This window comes from Bidens hawaiensis, unplaced genomic scaffold (assembly GCF_021521415.1).
Source record: "Bidens hawaiensis isolate Kalapana, Puna unplaced genomic scaffold, B.hawaiensis_p1.1 tig00010472_1, whole genome shotgun sequence".
NCBI classification, from domain to species: Eukaryota; Viridiplantae; Streptophyta; class Magnoliopsida; order Asterales; family Asteraceae; genus Bidens; species Bidens hawaiensis.
This window is the reverse complement of record NW_027491800.1, coordinates 307,427-325,007: the sequence shown is the minus strand read 5'-3', so window position 1 is coordinate 325,007 and position 17,581 is coordinate 307,427. Positions and strand designations below refer to the sequence as shown.

General features: G+C 31.1%; 3 protein-coding genes across 3 annotated transcripts; 2 read left to right on the top strand and 1 right to left on the bottom strand.

The window, feature by feature from the left end:
• Nucleotides 1–307: 307 nt before the first annotated feature.
• LOC143535420 (vesicle transport protein GOT1-like) lies at nucleotides 308–2,772 on the bottom strand. The gene is made up of 7 exons (XM_077029680.1): nucleotides 2,722–2,772; nucleotides 2,348–2,438; nucleotides 1,148–1,239; nucleotides 982–1,062; nucleotides 804–901; nucleotides 637–718; nucleotides 308–550 (listed from the first exon to the last, which is right to left on the bottom strand). The coding sequence occupies exons 2-7, from the start codon at nucleotides 2,376–2,378 to the stop codon at nucleotides 512–514; spliced, it is 423 nt and encodes a 140-aa protein (XP_076885795.1). The 5' UTR covers nucleotides 2,379–2,438; nucleotides 2,722–2,772; the 3' UTR covers nucleotides 308–511.
• A 5,379-nt stretch (nucleotides 2,773–8,151) lies between these two features.
• On the top strand, nucleotides 8,152–11,472 carry LOC143535409 (uncharacterized). Its single transcript, XM_077029672.1, has 11 exons — nucleotides 8,152–8,166; nucleotides 8,274–8,407; nucleotides 9,082–9,244; nucleotides 9,332–9,599; nucleotides 9,727–9,830; nucleotides 9,948–10,029; nucleotides 10,128–10,212; nucleotides 10,325–10,457; nucleotides 10,544–10,575; nucleotides 11,033–11,153; nucleotides 11,257–11,472. Exons 1-11 carry the CDS (start codon nucleotides 8,152–8,154, stop codon nucleotides 11,470–11,472), a joined length of 1,353 nt encoding a protein of 450 aa, XP_076885787.1.
• A 774-nt stretch (nucleotides 11,473–12,246) lies between these two features.
• LOC143535408 (uncharacterized) lies at nucleotides 12,247–17,208 on the top strand. The gene is made up of 8 exons (XM_077029671.1): nucleotides 12,247–12,256; nucleotides 13,950–14,087; nucleotides 14,197–14,364; nucleotides 14,477–14,731; nucleotides 14,837–15,278; nucleotides 15,389–16,131; nucleotides 16,194–16,328; nucleotides 16,448–17,208. Exons 1-8 carry the CDS (start codon nucleotides 12,247–12,249, stop codon nucleotides 17,206–17,208), a joined length of 2,652 nt encoding a protein of 883 aa, XP_076885786.1.
• Nucleotides 17,209–17,581: the final 373 nt, after the last annotated feature.

The following is a 17,581-nucleotide window of genomic DNA, read 5'->3' as shown; positions in this document are numbered from 1 at the left end:
TTTAAGGGGGGTTTTTGAGATTCCTTGTTTTACCTCATAACTTTTCATTGAGTTAATAAGTTATGAAAGTGTAATTTATAAAACTTTTCCTTACAATATAAGCAATCCCAAACACCTTATTACCTTTCAAAAAATTAATAAATTATAAGTTGGTGAAAATAAACAATCCCAAGCACCCCCTAGTCAAAAACATATATATTATGTGAAATGGTGAAGTTGATACCATAGAAGATTTTGGAAAGATGAGTAATGGATGAGGTCAATGATGGTTTTCTTTTTCTAATAAAATATTATAACGATAACCGGTTTGGCTGAACACCCAACAACATACCAAAATACCAAATTTATGACCAAAAATCCAAATCATTTGAGATCTTTACACACTATGATATCTAATATTGAACAAACTGAATAAAAGAACCACAACAACCAAACGTTCAAAACCTGCATTTAATTTCATACATGTTTATGTCATCATTCGCAACATTTTTGGCCAACCCAAGATTGAATTTCATACAGGTGCCCTTTTGCCACGATAACGGTCCAAGAACTGTAAGAAAAACAAGCAAATAACTTAATTGGTCTTTCAGTTAAATACCAAGACGTTGAATGATAATAAGGGTGGGAGAAACATACAGATCTAATAAAAGGCTGTTGAAAGATCCAACCAATAACAGGTATCTTCTGAACAAAAACCGAAAGCGTGGGCCAGAAACCACTGCAAAAAGGTGCATAGTAAGCAACCAAATGTAAATCTTATAGCAGTATAAATGTAACCGATCATGATATCACATCTAACGAACCTGAATAGTATAATGAAACCATAAGCCTCTGCAGCCATTCCTATTACAGGCCATCCAATTATCACAAAGAAGAAGCCAATACCAAATGAAATAGTACCCTGTGCAAGATTTCAACCCACAATTAATAATAACAATAATAACAAAGAAAAGACACAAATAATAACAAGGCGTTGAAAACCTTAAAGTTGTTGCGTCTCATGAAAAACTGCAAAGAGGACTTGACACCAATTGTCATTATCACTCCCGAGATGAACAATATCTGATTCATTACCACAATAAATTGATCATTATAACAAAATTATAATAATAAGCAAAAAACTGAGATAGCAATGAAAGACACCAACATTTCCAATGGCAAGTAATCCCTTGTCAAAGAAGAAAATGATCCCCAGAAATGAGAAGAAAACACCAAATCCAGTCAATCCCAGCCCAATCTCTGTTTCATTAAAAACAGAATACTTCTACATTTAATACATGTAGTATAAAGCTTAATTATATGCTACCGATATAAAACACGAATAACATGTTCTTACAGTTCTTGAATTCCAATCAGACTTTTTAATACATGTAATATAAGCTTAATTATATGCTACTGATATAAAACACGAATAACATGCTCTTGCAGATCTTGAATTCCAATCAGATTTCAGTGATCATCAAGTCTAACTTTGTACAAGAATTTGCAAGTGCCATAATATTTTTGTACTTACAGTTGGCTTAAATCAGCTTGTGTAACAACTTTCTATGCTTCATAACTTTTCTTTTGTGGTAACACAAGAAAATAAAACTCGGATGCTATCATCATCAGGTACTGTACTTAGGGCTGTAAATGAAATTTCTCCGTATTCGTTCATTAAAGAAATGAACTTGTCCGTGAACGGTTCACAAACACAAATGAACACAAACAATGTTCAGTCTGGCTACCAGTTTGTGTTGGCATTTTTTAACATTCATATGTTAATGCATATAACTTAATGTGTTAACTCTTAATCACATAGTACAAATATAATTTGGTTTTATAGTTAATAACTTTGCTTAATTCTATATGATAAGCTTAGAATAGTCATTAACAAGAAACCTTTAATGAGCAACCATAAACACACAATCATCAATGAACATAAAGGGACGCAAACGAATGCCTTATCGAACGTTCACGAACACGGATGAATAAACCTGGCCTATGTTCGTGTTTGTTCATTTAGTTAATCAGACAAAATCCGCTGTTCATATCCGTTCATTTATTAATCGAACGAACATAAACAACCTTCTTGCCAAACGTTCGGTTCGTTTACAGCCCTAACTCTACTTGTGTGGTTTAATGTCTGTAGGTAAGTAATCTATTTGATAAGTAAAACAAAAACACTGTATCGCAGCCTCAATAGATATACATAAAGGCTAAACAAATTAGACCAAATTTTATAGATTGTAAATATGTATTTTATATAAAGCAAGTTGTAAAAGTCCACTAGTTCACATCATCAAATTATTATGTAATGCGAAGTTGAGAACAATATAGAAAAAGTAGTAAATCAGTTAAAACTCACTTTTCCAGTCGTCCATCTCGAAGCCAACCATTTCGCCTAATCAAACGAAATCCTCCAAACGCCAAACGCCAATCAAATCACCCTCAACAAACTGAACCAAAAATTAAACAAAAATCACAAAACTCATCAGATATCAATACAGAAACACTAAAATAACCTAAACTGAAGCAATATCATCCCTAAACCCTATAAACTCAGGTCCACAAAAACCTAGGGTTCGAAATCCAAAATTCAGATCAGCAATCAAATCATCAATCAAATCAGCAATGAAATAAGTAAATTAAACATAAAAAGATGGCGATTATAATCAATTTAACACCAGATCTTCAACATTTTAGGTCAAAACTTGGTAATTATAAGTGATAATGAATAACCTGTGGAAATTAGGTGAGGTAATTAGAGAGATCTAGCTATGGCGGATTAGTGCGTGTTTTTTGTGTGTGTTTTTGGTGTGTATTTGTTTATGGTTGAATATCATCGTGTTCTACCGAGTGAAGGAATCATCGGTTAAGGTGATGTGGTGGTTTTGGTATTAAGGTGTATTGGCAATTTGAGTCCCCATACTTTTGTGTTTTCGAGAAGGGGTCGGTAGTTGATACAATTTTATTTATTACGGGTATGAGTTGGAGTGTTTTCGGACCGTGTTGAGACCAAAAAGACGAAAATGCAAGAGCATCTGGACTCAAGGCCATGCTGGTCAGGTTTTGGTACATTTTGTGTTTTTCTAATGATTTTTGCAGTTAGACAGGTTTGGGACCTGGAAATTCAAACATCCGAAATTCAAAAATCCTACTCTCTAGTCACTTTGTTGGTAAGAAATGGAATTTTTTTTATATAGATAGGCTGAGTTGATAAAGAAGTTGCAAGTATGAGTTCTAGACACAAGTATGGCTTATTATCAATAGTGGTATACCCATAAATTTTTATCTATGGAGTCGTCTCTTTTGTTGGTTACATATCTCACATCCTTATGGTTAGATGCTTCGTGTCCGGGTCACAGGACTGGGTGGGTGAACATAGTACCATATTACATCATCTCAACCCAACTTATATAATTTTATTTCATATCATACCATGTTGTACCATACCTTTACCATATCATATCATATTCGCATAATTGCTTACACCCACAAGACACGACACGATATTAACATTGTTAAAAGACTATTGATAAATTCTGTTCTACTTTAGGATTATCACTTGTAACATAACTATACACTTAATAATTATATGTAGTGATTAGTTTATTATGTTCATATACAATAAAATCATTTCATACTTTTCAAAATAATCGTCTTTCTTCACTTTTGCTACTTGCCTCAGCCTTGGGAGTCAAGCATGAAACATCTGCAAATCACAAGACCAGTCATGTTTTTTTAACTATACATTACATTACATTAAAAAATGATTTGTTTTGCGATAAGTGTGAGAAGACTTTAGAATAAAGTACGCCACGTAAATAGAATACCATACGGTTTTAGAAAACTACTAATATCAACTACTATATCCTAGAACCAAGCATCTGGATTTATTCTTATGCTTCTCACAAAACTATTGTCATTTACATTTACTCTACCTACACATAACATATCATGCTTTTATAATACTATATTACACATCACGCCATATCATAAACCATAATCACATTTATTTTCAAACAGTACTCTGATGTAGTTTTAATCGAACATTATACTGCTTAAGTCTTAAAATCGCATAGAATATATTATTATGTAAATTAAAAATTAAAATATTACATCTATCTATCTACTCTAATAAAAGACTATCACTTTTACCACTTGTCAATCTTATAGCACTCCTCACATTTTTTTTCAACCAATTTTAATATATGGTCCTTATCTTTTAAGTCATTTCAATACACGAATTCAATATTTTTATTAAATGTAAATCATAACCGTTTCATTTGTTAACATTAATGTTGAAATAAGACAATAAGGATTTATAAAAATCGAAGTTGCAGGTTTGTTAGAATAAAATTTTAAAGTCACGGGTAATTGCAAATAAAGAAAATAAATGTGCATCATTGTCGAAGAATTTGGATCTGTATGTTACACACTTAAACTACAAATTGTTTTTAAACTGAGATTCGAGCAGCAGTGCATAATTTTTTTATATAAGACTGGTTTCAAATTTGGATTTAATTAATTTTCTCATATGCATTTTAACTCAAGAAAATGTGCATTTTCTTAATTTTCTCCAAATATTTTGTATAAATATTACAAACATTGAGATTACCTATTATCTATATATATATATATATATATATATCTTGGTGTTCAGCATTAAATCATTGAAGTTGAATATTATAACTATAATCCATATGTATAACGATTTAATATATGAACTATCTGTCATTTTGTAAGGGTACATATGAAATTAATCATTTATTTATATGGTTTTTTTGTGCAGTATAAAATGTTTTAGCAATAAGAAGATCAATATTTAGTTTTTATATTTTTTTTCTATAACTCAGACCAAAATGCTTCATAAACATATATTTTATGACTTGAGTTATACTTTTTTTATACATTTAAATATAGTTAATTTAATATGTCTTGTACGACAAGTTACTTAATTAAAGCATTCAAAATTTTAAACCAAAAAATATGTTTCAATCCCATTCCATTATTTTTGCTTTCCAAAATCATTAGGATATTGAAATCTAGAATATCGTTTTCATTAATTATTTACATAATTTCAATATTATATTAACTTATTAATTTTATTTTTATACAGATACAACGAATTGGGTTTACGTTAGTGTTACATGTTGGTTAGTACATAATTAAAGTGTTTATTATGGTTTATATTCAAAATAATAAAACTATATATAGAATTTTAAAAAAAATTACAGTCATAACATTTATTATTAAAATATGTTATAAAGTTTCATTAGGGTTCACACTTATTATAATGTAACTTAATAAAAATATTTATTAATTTTATTTTTTATTATTTTTAACTTAATCACGCTCCTCATTACATTTCAATGAATAATCCATTTTCACATTAATTTAAAAAAAATTGTTAATCCAGTTAAAAGTCATTTACCATGCTTCCATAAAATCCCAAATCTTTGCCTTTTTTTTCTATAAGTTGTTAATATATGGTTTTGGATATGCAAATTTAAGAACATGAAAATAGTTTGTTAGAAAATATGTATGGTTTAAATCCTTTCAATTCATTTTCTAAGTTTGATATATCTAAGATAGTGTCATTTTATGAGATGTGTCCGAATGATTTTAGTAATGAAGAAAGATGGTGTATTTCGAGTGATGATCTTACGACCTTTTATCACACTTTAAAGGAAGATTATAAATTGCAGAAATGGGTGTAATGTGTGACCTTGCTCGTGTAATGGTCGAAACGGGAAAGCACACCACTTTTTCTTTAGTTTATTGAATATTAAAGCTAGCGTTGGTTTTACCGGTTGGTTGCAACCGTTGAAAGATGTTTTTCCAAAATGAAACTTATCAAGACGGATTTGTGCTACCGAATGAGTGATGAGTATTTGAACAATGCTTTAATTTATGCGGTTGAAAGAGAAACGTTTGATAAAGTAAAAGAAGAGGATTTAAGGTCTCGATTCAAGCTTTCAAAAACCGAATAGGAGAAATTTGCACCCTATGTGTTCAAATGTATTTATTATCGTGTTTCTATACATCAAGGACGACTATGAGGCAGGGTAGGGTGGTCGACCGATCCCTGCCCGACCTCCGATAGGCCTGAATTTTTTTTAATTATATATATATATATATATATATATTGAAAAAATGTGTATTTTAATGTTTAAACTCTATTACTCACTAATTTAAGGGTCAATTTTTTTTCTTCTTCGGTCTAAAAAATTTTCACGATTCTCAGACACGACCCTGGTTTACATTGTGTGAAATACGATAAAAAACTTTTTTTTGAACGTTACCCCTGAAATTGATATCTAGATCCGCCACTGATCATACCTATATAATACAATATTAAACATCATGTCATAACACAAACCACAATCACATCTATTTTCAAACAATACTTTGATGTAATTTTAATCAAACATTATGTCGCTTAACTCTTAAAAATCGCCTAGAAATATATTATTATGTAAATTTAAAATTAAAATAATTGTATTTTTGGCATGAATGAGAATTTAACTTCTTAATCCCTATAGTTCAACATAATCATGAAAAAAAAAGACTATATAAACAAACAAAACTAAGTAATATTATTTATAGAAAAAGACACCTATGAATTGATTCTGCCTATGTATCTACACCTATTTACATGACATTTTAAATAAAATTATTTAGACGACCACATCTATTTCAAGCTACCAATCTTACCTCTATAATACAATGGGACAGCTGTCCCTTCACAATCACCCAGAAATCACTTATTAAGGATTTATTATTAGAATATTAGAAACAATTAGCTGTAACCTATACTTCCTATTCTCTCTTACCACGGGTTTTTAACAATTAGGGGTTTTCAAGCTTCCTGTACAACAAATCTATAATACCAATTCCATTCGATCTGTTCATCATAGCAGGCGGTTCCGTCTGATGCACCATAAACAATTCCAATCACCATCCAATAATGAGTTCTCGATTTATATAGTACGCTCTATCTCTGTTAACCCTAAAATTTTGATTTCGATAAGGTGTTACGTGATAAGGTGTTACGTATGAACAATAACATATTAATTCAGATAGGATTATGAATTCTATATATTCGACTTCGATTGATTCGTGTTTTACAATTTTTTAAATTTTATGGTTCCATTTTTAATTGATGACATTATGAACCTTAATTATGATTATATCATTTTTAAATTTGGGGGTTTCATGACATTATTTTCATTACTTTTGGGTGATTCTCAAGATACGGCATCCGTGTTTGTTCTAAAAAAGGGTTGTCTTAATCTGCACACAAGTTGCTCGATGAATTGCCTCAATGAGATTTTAATTTATGGGTGTCAATATATAATATGGAGCATCACAGCATATTAGGTATTTAGCAGAATGAGTGACATTTTCACACTTGCAAAAGTACTAATTTGTAATGTTAAATTTGTGGAGTTGGATATGTTAAAATGTTACTCATGAAACTGTTTGATGAAATGGCTGATATATTTTTGTTATTTACCAGAACCTCATATGATTTTTTTGAAGTTTCTAGATACTATTTAAGTGAATAAAAGCTGTTTCTTTGACTCAGTCTTTATGTTCTTTTAAGGAAAATGGAACTGTAAAACATTTGGTTTGTTGCTACACTTTACGGTAATCTCTAAATGGTTATGTAGATGACTTTTATTATAGCATAGGGTAAAGATTTTTAAATGCAATGATGCTTATTAAGGCTGCTTTACTTTTGTCACTATAGCTTATACTAATTGCGGTATTTGAGTTCAGTTAAGCTGTGTTGTGAGCTACTTTTATGTGTTTCTGATGCCGCCTAGAAGGAAGGTTACTAAGCAGCCTGCATCGTCTCAGTTGAATAATTCACAGCGTAATGTTGACAGTGCAGTGCCAGAAGATAACACATTCCATGACCAAGAAGGTATCTTCTTTTGCTGTATATAGTTTTTATTATAATAATGTAATTTCGGGTTATGAAAAATGTAGAAAGAATAAATGGTTAGTTAACTGACTTAACTCTTTACCATAATTCAGTTGAGCACCAGAGTGCTGCACTCAGGATGCTTCGTGATGTGGAAATTGAAAGTTTACGATCGTTCATGCTTTAGGTTTTAGGGGAGCCATCGGACACTCATATTTTTTGGCATTGATGAATCTATGCAAACTCCTGGGGTATATGTTTGATACTTGTCTTTTCATTGAATAATGAGAATCATTATTAAAAATATTACTTCTTTTGATTATTAGTAATTTAATATCAGGAGTTGTTATAATTGCAGGTAAGTAGCGGGAGGATGTTGGTTGGTATGACGCCTAAAACTTTAAGGCTTCCGAAACAGTGTGAGATGCTTCTGTCTGTTCATGATTCGCCACTTGGTGTTTACAAGGAAAACAACATGGTATTAGTATTTTTGTATTTTATATTATTATATTATATTATATTATATTATATATTATTATTATTATTATTATTTCAACACTTATTTTAATTTTTTAATAACTTGCAAATAGGTAATTAATTATAAAACAATTTAAATTTGGGTCCAAGATTATAACGACAGGGACTTGGTTGTTAATTTAGGTCAAAATCTAATTTTGAACACATTAACTTTTTTAATAAACAAATACAAATTAAAATACCTTTAAATGGGGTTTAAAGAATAAATATTTGGCATATTTAACACTTTTTTTCTCCAGCGTTAATCTAATTTGTTTAAACATTCCTCTATTATTGCTCTGTTTTTCAAATTTTCTGCTTTTGATATTTTCCATGTCATTTTTATTTATTCATTTTGAAGATAATGACTATTTGAATTTGATTTTCTTATCATTTTACTCCTATTTTTACTCTTTTGAAGTTACACTTCCCATTTTTCAGGAACCTAATATGTATACGCAGCTATAAATCAAAGACTACTGGACGCCCCCCTCGTCATTCTACACTTTTTGGTTATTGTAACTACCAACCAACATGTCAGCATCTACCAATGAAAAGCAACTCCTTGCCAATACTAGGTAAATTTTAATTCATTATTTATATTCAAGTATTAACTGTTGATACGTAACTGTTTCTTTTTTCATACACAGCAACACTTTGAAAGATGATATTCAAATTACCATGCTCAACAAACTTGATGTGTCAACAAAGGTTTTCAATGTCAAGGTCCGTATTATCCGGTTGTGGAAAAATATGAGCTATATGTTACAGGGTCAAGTTCACACTGTTGAGATGGTTTTAGTGGATGAAGAGGTAATTTAATGTGTATTGGTTAGACACATATTTTTAATGCTTGCTACTTGAATATTAACGTCTTGTATTTTTATGTTTAAATGATAGGGAAACAAGATGCTGGGTAGCATCATTAACGAACATTGGCAAAATTTTAAAAACTTGATTGAACTCAACTCTACTATCTTAATTACTAAGGCATCTCTTGCTGAAAATCATGCTGCCAACAAGTTTATGGGGAATCCTAACAAAGTATCTTTTAATCATGAAACTAACATTGTTGAACTTAATGATTTCTTAGGAGAACCGTATGGCTTTACTTTTGCAAGTTTTGAAGATATGAACAACAATCTGTTTCCACCATTTCATACAGTTGGTTAGTAACCGAGTGAATTAATTTTACTTCATTTTTTCCAGAAATTATATTTTAATCTATACTATTTATACATATATCACTTCATTTTTTATCTAGAAATTTATTTTAATCTAAACTATTTATACAGATATCATTGGATACATTACAAGCTCAGAAAAGCCCACTACTTTTCTAGGAAAAGGAGGGGAATCGACACTTAAAGTTATTGTCCACCTTGAAGATTTGAAGTTAGTTTTTTTCAATAATTATGTTAGGTTTTTAATCATCATTTTTTTAATATTAAAATTTTGAATTGATATACAGCCGTAAGCTATTAATGTCACGTTCTTTGGGGATTATGCTAATCAGATGACGGATTATATTTCAAATAATCCGGACAAAACAAACGTTGTAATTATCTTGCAATTTGGTAGATTCAAGTTTTGGGGAGGTAAGTTTTAAAATGTTGTTTACTAAGCGTGTTTATTTTAAATTTTTTCAATCTTTTTTTATTATTTTATAACAAAAACATGTTAAACGTTTTTGTAGAAAAAACATGGGCTTCAAACAACTATGTTTATTCAAAGCTTTTCATCGATGAAGACATTCAAGCCATAATATCATTTAAGCAAAGGTTTGTTATAACTTTATATGCTGTTACATATTATGTTTAAATTTAATGTTTTCAATACATGTTATAACTTTATATTACTATAATATTATAATTGTTGTATTTATATATTTAGGCTGATTGAGCAAACAAGTGGACTAACGGGTTCAAGTCAGAAATCTATTGGCACATCTGTCAATTGCTCTGTTGAAGATGATTTCCTTATCAAGACTGAATTCAATAACATTGCAGAAGTCCATATGAAAACGGTTTGCTGCTATTAGTATTATACAAATTCAATTGTATTTAAAAAGCTAATAGTACATATCACAACATCATTTGTCTATGATTACAGGTTAGATTAGTTGTCATTCTTGGCACCATTAAGTATGTACCGCCAACCCAATAGTGGTACTACTTATCTTGCAGCACTTGTCCAAAGGGGGTTAGAAAGAGCGATACAAAATGCAACAATGATAAATGCAAAGATAAAGAGTTCTCTCTAATCAATAGGTATATAAATAAACATTTATCCAATTATGGTTTTGTTATATTTTTTATACAACCTTTTTAAACCGGTTTCGATGAATAATATATGCGAATATTCACCTAAATACTAGAAAGCACTTTTGTTCAATTGTTTTAAAACTGTCTTTAAAAGATTTCTTTCTCCACCGTCAAAATTTATTTTATTTTAATGCCTTTTAGAAATTTTTTAGTAAACTACAATGCAAAGAGGACTGTTACCATGACTAATTCCGGTTGCTGTCCCGACCCGGCAGGCCTATTCAGTAACCAACGTCATGAATGTAACCTTTCAATTTTTATATTTTTTATTTTGAAGGTTTAGAATTCTTATACGAGTACAAGATCCTACGGGCATCATAGATTTGACATTATGGGATAGAGAAGCAGTTAAAATTTTGAAAGTTTCTGCTAATGATTTGGTCGAAAGTATTATAAAGGTATACTTATAATAAGATAAATGAATAATTCATGGAAACAAGTATTTTATACTTTCACTTTTCAATATATATATATATATATATATATATATATATTTTGCAGGGTGAAACATCCGAACAATTCCCTGATGTTTTGAACAATTTATTGGAGAAGAAGTACGCTTTCAAGATTGATATCAAGAAATATAATGTGGATAGACAAGAAATGGGTTTTGGAATCTCTAAATATTCTGATGATTCAAAGATAATTGACACTCTTGAGAATAAGTTTAATCTAGAGCAGGTCTGTATAAATTTTCATATGATTAAGTGGTATTAATATTTTTTATTTTTATGTAAATTAAACATGGCTGCTTTCTCAACAGAATGACTTGTCCGACTCCATGCATGTGACAACCGGAGATATCATTTCTCAAGATATTGTCAATATGAAGGTGCTCTTTCATTTTTTTTCACATTATATGTAGATATTTATTCCTTATAAATTTTCATTAACTTACTTCCTTTACTGTTTTCTTATTTAAGGATTCTATGTCGTCCACCGGTGATAATACAACACCGTTGTCATGTGGCAACTTTGCTTTTGTGTCCTCAAGTAGTCTAAAGCGTAATTTGGTTAATGTGTACGCCGATGATGAGATAGAGCCAAGTAATTCTGCAACAAAAGCTGTGGTGAAGCCTTTGAAAGGCGATAAAGAACATGAGAAGTTTGGAAACCTACTAATTCCAAAAAAAGAAAAATAATCGGTGGCTTAAGTTTTAAGAATTGTCATTTTGTTTTGAATGCTTTTTAATATGTTTGGAACAATTTGTTTGTTTTGGATGCTTTTTAATATGTTTGGAACAATCTGTTTGTTTTTCGGGATTGATCGTTAAGAATTTTGAATTTGCTATGATGCTATTTTGAAGTTGATGAATTAATTTCTATAATGTTTTAATTGTTACATTATTATAATAGTGTTGATGTTATGTCTAAATCTAGATATTCCTTTACTGCTTGTACCACATAAACTTTTAAGTTGTGGTTACATATTTGGTTGTTTAATTGTATTAGTCAAACCTCAAAAGCATGTACCAATTTCTATTACAATTCATGGCTACAGGTGCTGCTGCTTGCCTAGCTTTGTTGTCATAACATTTTATTTTTTAAATATGTATGGACTCGTCAATGTTAAACATTAGCAAGGCTTCCTAACATATCGAAAATAGATAAAAGTCGACCACTTACCCAACCACAAAACACCGTAACAAACCTACGAGAAAAGTTAAATGTCAGTTGGGCCTTTATATACCCGTACGTTTGAAAGTAGACATGTCAAATTCATTAATGAATCCGAAAATGGATTGCAACTTCTAAGCTCAAAAGAATGCAATGGCTTTCTACCATCGAAAATAGAGAAAAGTGACTGTTTGTTAGTTGAGTGGATAAATATAAAACAGCCCCAGAAATGCTCCGCCTTATACAGCTAGCTTGGGCTGCATAACAGCCTATAAACTGATACTATCTAACATCCAAAGGTATTACAGTTTAGGAAAAAAACAATGTTAACACGAGCTAACAAAACCAATACAAGTAGCAAATAAACTAATATGATATTAAGTAGACCAATATGAATGTAGACATCACTATGCAATTATTTATGCATTAGTTTTACAATACAGAAGCCAAATAGAACTATATATATATATAAATTTAAAACAAAACCACAATATCAAAACCTTAAAGTCAACGGTATGTATGCTTCAATTAACAAGATATGCGTACTTATTAATCTGTACAGGCGCATAGTTACATGTAACGCGCTTCCCGGGCCCGACTTCGGGTAACAGTGCGCTGGGAGGCGCACTACCGGTGACCGGTTACCTATTGAACACTTCTCGCAACCGGGATTATTATTTTTATATTTTATATTATTATTATTATTATTTCAACACTTATTTTGGCCCGATTTCGCGTAACAGGGCGCCGGTAGGAGCACTACCGGCTACCGGTTACGTACTTAACGTACGCGTCCCGCAATCGTTTGGCATTACACAAGTACTGGCCCCCGGATACCCATTTGGCGCCTACCTTACGGTATTACTATTTTTATATTTTATATTATTATTATGTCAACACTTACTTTAATTTGGCCCGATTTTGCATAAAAGTGTGCTGGTAGGCACACTATCGGCGACCTGTTACGTATTGAACGCGTCGCGTTCCACAAGTACCTGCGCCCGGTTACCCATTAGACATGTACCTTCCGGTATTAGTATTGTTATATTTTATGTTATTATTATTATTATTATTTTTTGAACACTTATTTTTATGTTTTTAATAACTTGCAATTAATTAATTAATTAATTATAAAACAATTTAAATTGGGTCCTAGATTAGAACGGGGACTTGGTTGTTAATTTAGTTCAAAATCTAATTTTGAACACATTAATATTTTAATAAACAAATACAATCTGTTTAAACATTCCTCTATCATCGCTCTGTTTTCAAATATTTTGGCAGCCAGGTACATATTTTCTATTCTTTACAATTCTGTGATAGGTTTTACAAACCAATCAATTATATGATCGTTTTAAGGCAATTAACCAAACGATTTTGTTGAATCTATCACATACGATCTGAGTTCTCCGTATCAGCTTATTTTTTTTTGCTACATCTCCATTAGTGGTGACGGGTGACATAATAATTACTTACATTAAACCGACCTGATAGGTATGTTGGTCGATTAAAACCTTTGAGGTTTTTTGTTCTTAGTAGTATTGATTTGCATCTTTTTTTATGTTTTTTTTCTTTAGATATCAACATAGACAAAACTTATTGTAAACAACAAAGAAAAAGAAGAAGGCTTATTTTGGATTACAAAAGGAAGAGGGGAAAGTTTGTAACAGAAAGTTCTTCTCATGCAGCTTTGCATAGAACACAACAAACAAGATGTAAGTTTTTTTTAATAAATCAATATTTGCAAATTTTTAGTAAATTTATCTAAATGTCAAACAAATGCCTTATAACATTTAATGTTGTATATTTGTGATTATATTTCAGATGATACATCACATCAGTACAGTTTAATATCATCAAATTCAAATAGGCATGCTTCGTTTGATAAAGAAAATATCAACTCACATGAATTTTTAACACATCCTCAAAAAAATTCAATTTCATCCTCTCCAATTATAAACATTACAAGTCCACTGAGTAACATCACCAATGGTAAGATTCTATAAATTCCTCATTATATTTTACATAATACATAAATTTATCAGAATGATATAGTATACTATCTTGATTAGATTCCTAAATCAGCTAATAATATTACTTGTAGTTATTTACAATACCAGCAATACACCAACAACCGCAACACAAATAATGTCAACATTCTCATTATTGTCTAATGTGGGGACATCATCAAATACATCGACGCTCACTAGGAAGGGCTCTTTTACGAAAATACCTTCAGGAAAACGAAAGCTAACACGGAATACAATATGCACAAGTGACATACCTAGCTTTGATTTGACAGAAGAAGGGTTTGTTGATCAAGAATTTGGTAAAGACATTTTCAAAGGAATCTCAAAAGGTTATATATGAATTGAAATATCCTATTTATTTTATTAACTAGCTTAGTCATTACTTGCCACTACTTATTTAAAATATTTGAAATAACATAATATGATTTAAACAGATTACTCGGATCATGGTGATCAAAGTGTTATATGTGAGATGTGTCATGCAAAATTATGGAAAGACGAAGCCAAAAGGGGACAAAGAACAAATGGTGAGAAGATCAGTTATTTCATGTGTTGTTGCTACGGTAAGGTCCAGCTTCCAAAATTAAAGGAACTGCCGGCAGATTATATCAGTCTTTTTACTTCATCTGATGCTAAGAGCAAATTCTTTTTGAAGAATATCCGTCGTTACAATTCAATGTTCAGCTTTACATCAATGGGTGGTAAGATTGACAAGTCAATTAATAAAGGTAACGCTCCGTTTATTTTCAGACTTAGCGGCCAAAATTATCATAACATTGGAAGTCTTCTACCAACAACAGGTTCTAAACCAAAGTTCGCTCAACTATACATATATGACACTGATAATGAAGTCTCTAATCGACAAACCATTTTTGAGTATGTCTTCATACATGACTTTTAATTTTTATAGAAAATTATAGCACGCTGTCATTTATCACAACCCTGATTTTACATATACTAATAATCATTTTTCTTAATTTTTCCAGTCAATCCGATAATGGCAACTCATCAACTTCAAATGTGATTGATCTTCAAATTATACAGCAATTAAAGCACATGCTAGATTCGCATAATCAGTTGGTTAAATGCTATCGAATGGCAAGAGATTGTTTTTCGGAAAATCCGGCTGTTGACTTAAAGCTACGACTTATTGGTAGAAGGCAAAATGATGCAAGGACTTATAACTTACCAACAGCTTCGGAAGTTGCTGCTTTAATTGTTGGAGACATTGGTGATTGTATAGATAACCGTGACATAATTTTCAAAACTCAAGAAGGTGGTTTACAAACTGTAAATGAACATCATCCTTCGTACCTCGCCCTTCAATATCCATTGATATATCCATATGGTGAAGATAATTACACAGTCGACATTCTTCACCGAGGTGTTGCTCAAGATTCAGAAGCCAAAAGAAAAAAAACAACCATGAGAGAATTTTTTGCTTACCGAATTCAAGACAGAGTAAATGAATTTTCTATGACTCTTAATTCTAGGAGTTTGTTTCAACAGCAATTAGTTGATGGTTATATGATGATCGAAAGTGAACGGCTGTATTACATTCGAAGAGAGCAGAAGGCTCTTAGATGTGAGACGTTTGAGAATTTAAGCAATATTAAAAGCAAAGGAAATAAAGATGCTTCAAAAGTTGGACAAAGTGTTATATTACCGTCATCTTTTACCGGTGGGGCTCGATACATGATGCAGAACTATTTAGACGCCATGTCTCTATGTAAGTGGTTTGGATACCCTGATTTTTCATAACTTTTACATGTAATCCAAATTGACCTGAAGTTAAAAGGTTTCTTAAAGATACGACGCTTAAGGCCGAAGACAGGCCCGATATATTATGCAGATTGTTTAAAATCAAGTTAGATGCATTGATTAAAGACTTGAAAGAAAAGGCATTGCTCGGAAAAGTTCAAGCAGGTACGATATAGTTTTTTATTAAAATATTTTTATTTCCATTAATATATATATATATATATAATGTTATATTATGTTTATTTAACAGTAAGCATAATTAACGTTTCCTAAATTATATGTAGTTGTTTACTCGGTAGAGTTCCAAAAAAGAGGGTTGCCTCATGCGCATATATGCTTATTTATGCATCCCAATAACAAGTTTCCAACAGTTGAACATATTGACCTGCTTATTTCCGCTGAGATTCCGGACAAGAATCAAGACCCTGAACTGTATTCACTTGTAAGCGATTTTATGATCCATGGTCCATGTGGTGCTGATAATATGAAATGTTCTTGTATGGTCAATAAGAAGTGCTCAAAAAAATTTCCAAAGAAGTTTCGTGATGAAACTTGTGTTGACACAAAGGGTTTTCCTATATACAGAAGAAGAGATTCGGGAAACTTTGTTGTCAAGTCTGATGTTCACTTAGATAACCGAAGTGTTGTTCCGTATAACCATAAGCTTTTAAGAAAATATCAGGGACATATTAATGTGGAATGGTGCAATCAAAGTGGATCAATTAAGTATTTATTTAAATATATTAACAAGGGTCCGGACCAAACAACTGTTTCTGTTGTACAAAATAGTAAAGAAGATGATTCAGATGAAGGAGTGGATGAAATAAAAGAGTACTATGATTGTAGATATCTTTCAGCATGTGAAGCAGCCTGGAGGATTTTTTCATTTGATATTCATTATAGATACCCTTCAGTTATGAGACTTCCGTTCCATCTTCCTGATAAGCAACAAGTTTTTTATGGTCCGGACGATGATGTTAAAGATATCCTTGATAAACGTTTAGTGGCTTCAACAATGTTCACATCTTGGATGGAGTGTAATTGAATTTATGATGAGGCAAAAGATCTTAATTATATTGAATTTCCCTCTAAATTTGTGTGGAAAAAACATGGAAAATGTTGGGAACGAAGAAAAGTTGGGTTCTCCATTGGTAGAATTCATTCAGTGTCTCTAGCACTTGGTGAAGCATATTTTCTAAGAATTCTACTAAACAAAGTAAAAGGTCCAACATCATTTGAGGACATCCGCACTGTAAATGGTGCAGTATTCCCTACGTTTAGAGATGCATGCTATGAGCGTGGCCTATTAGATGATGATATGGAGTATATTGAAGCAATTAAAGAAGCAAGTAATTCTGGTTCTAGTGGTTATTTAAGAAATTTATTTGCCACGATGTTAACGTCTCACTGTCTATCTA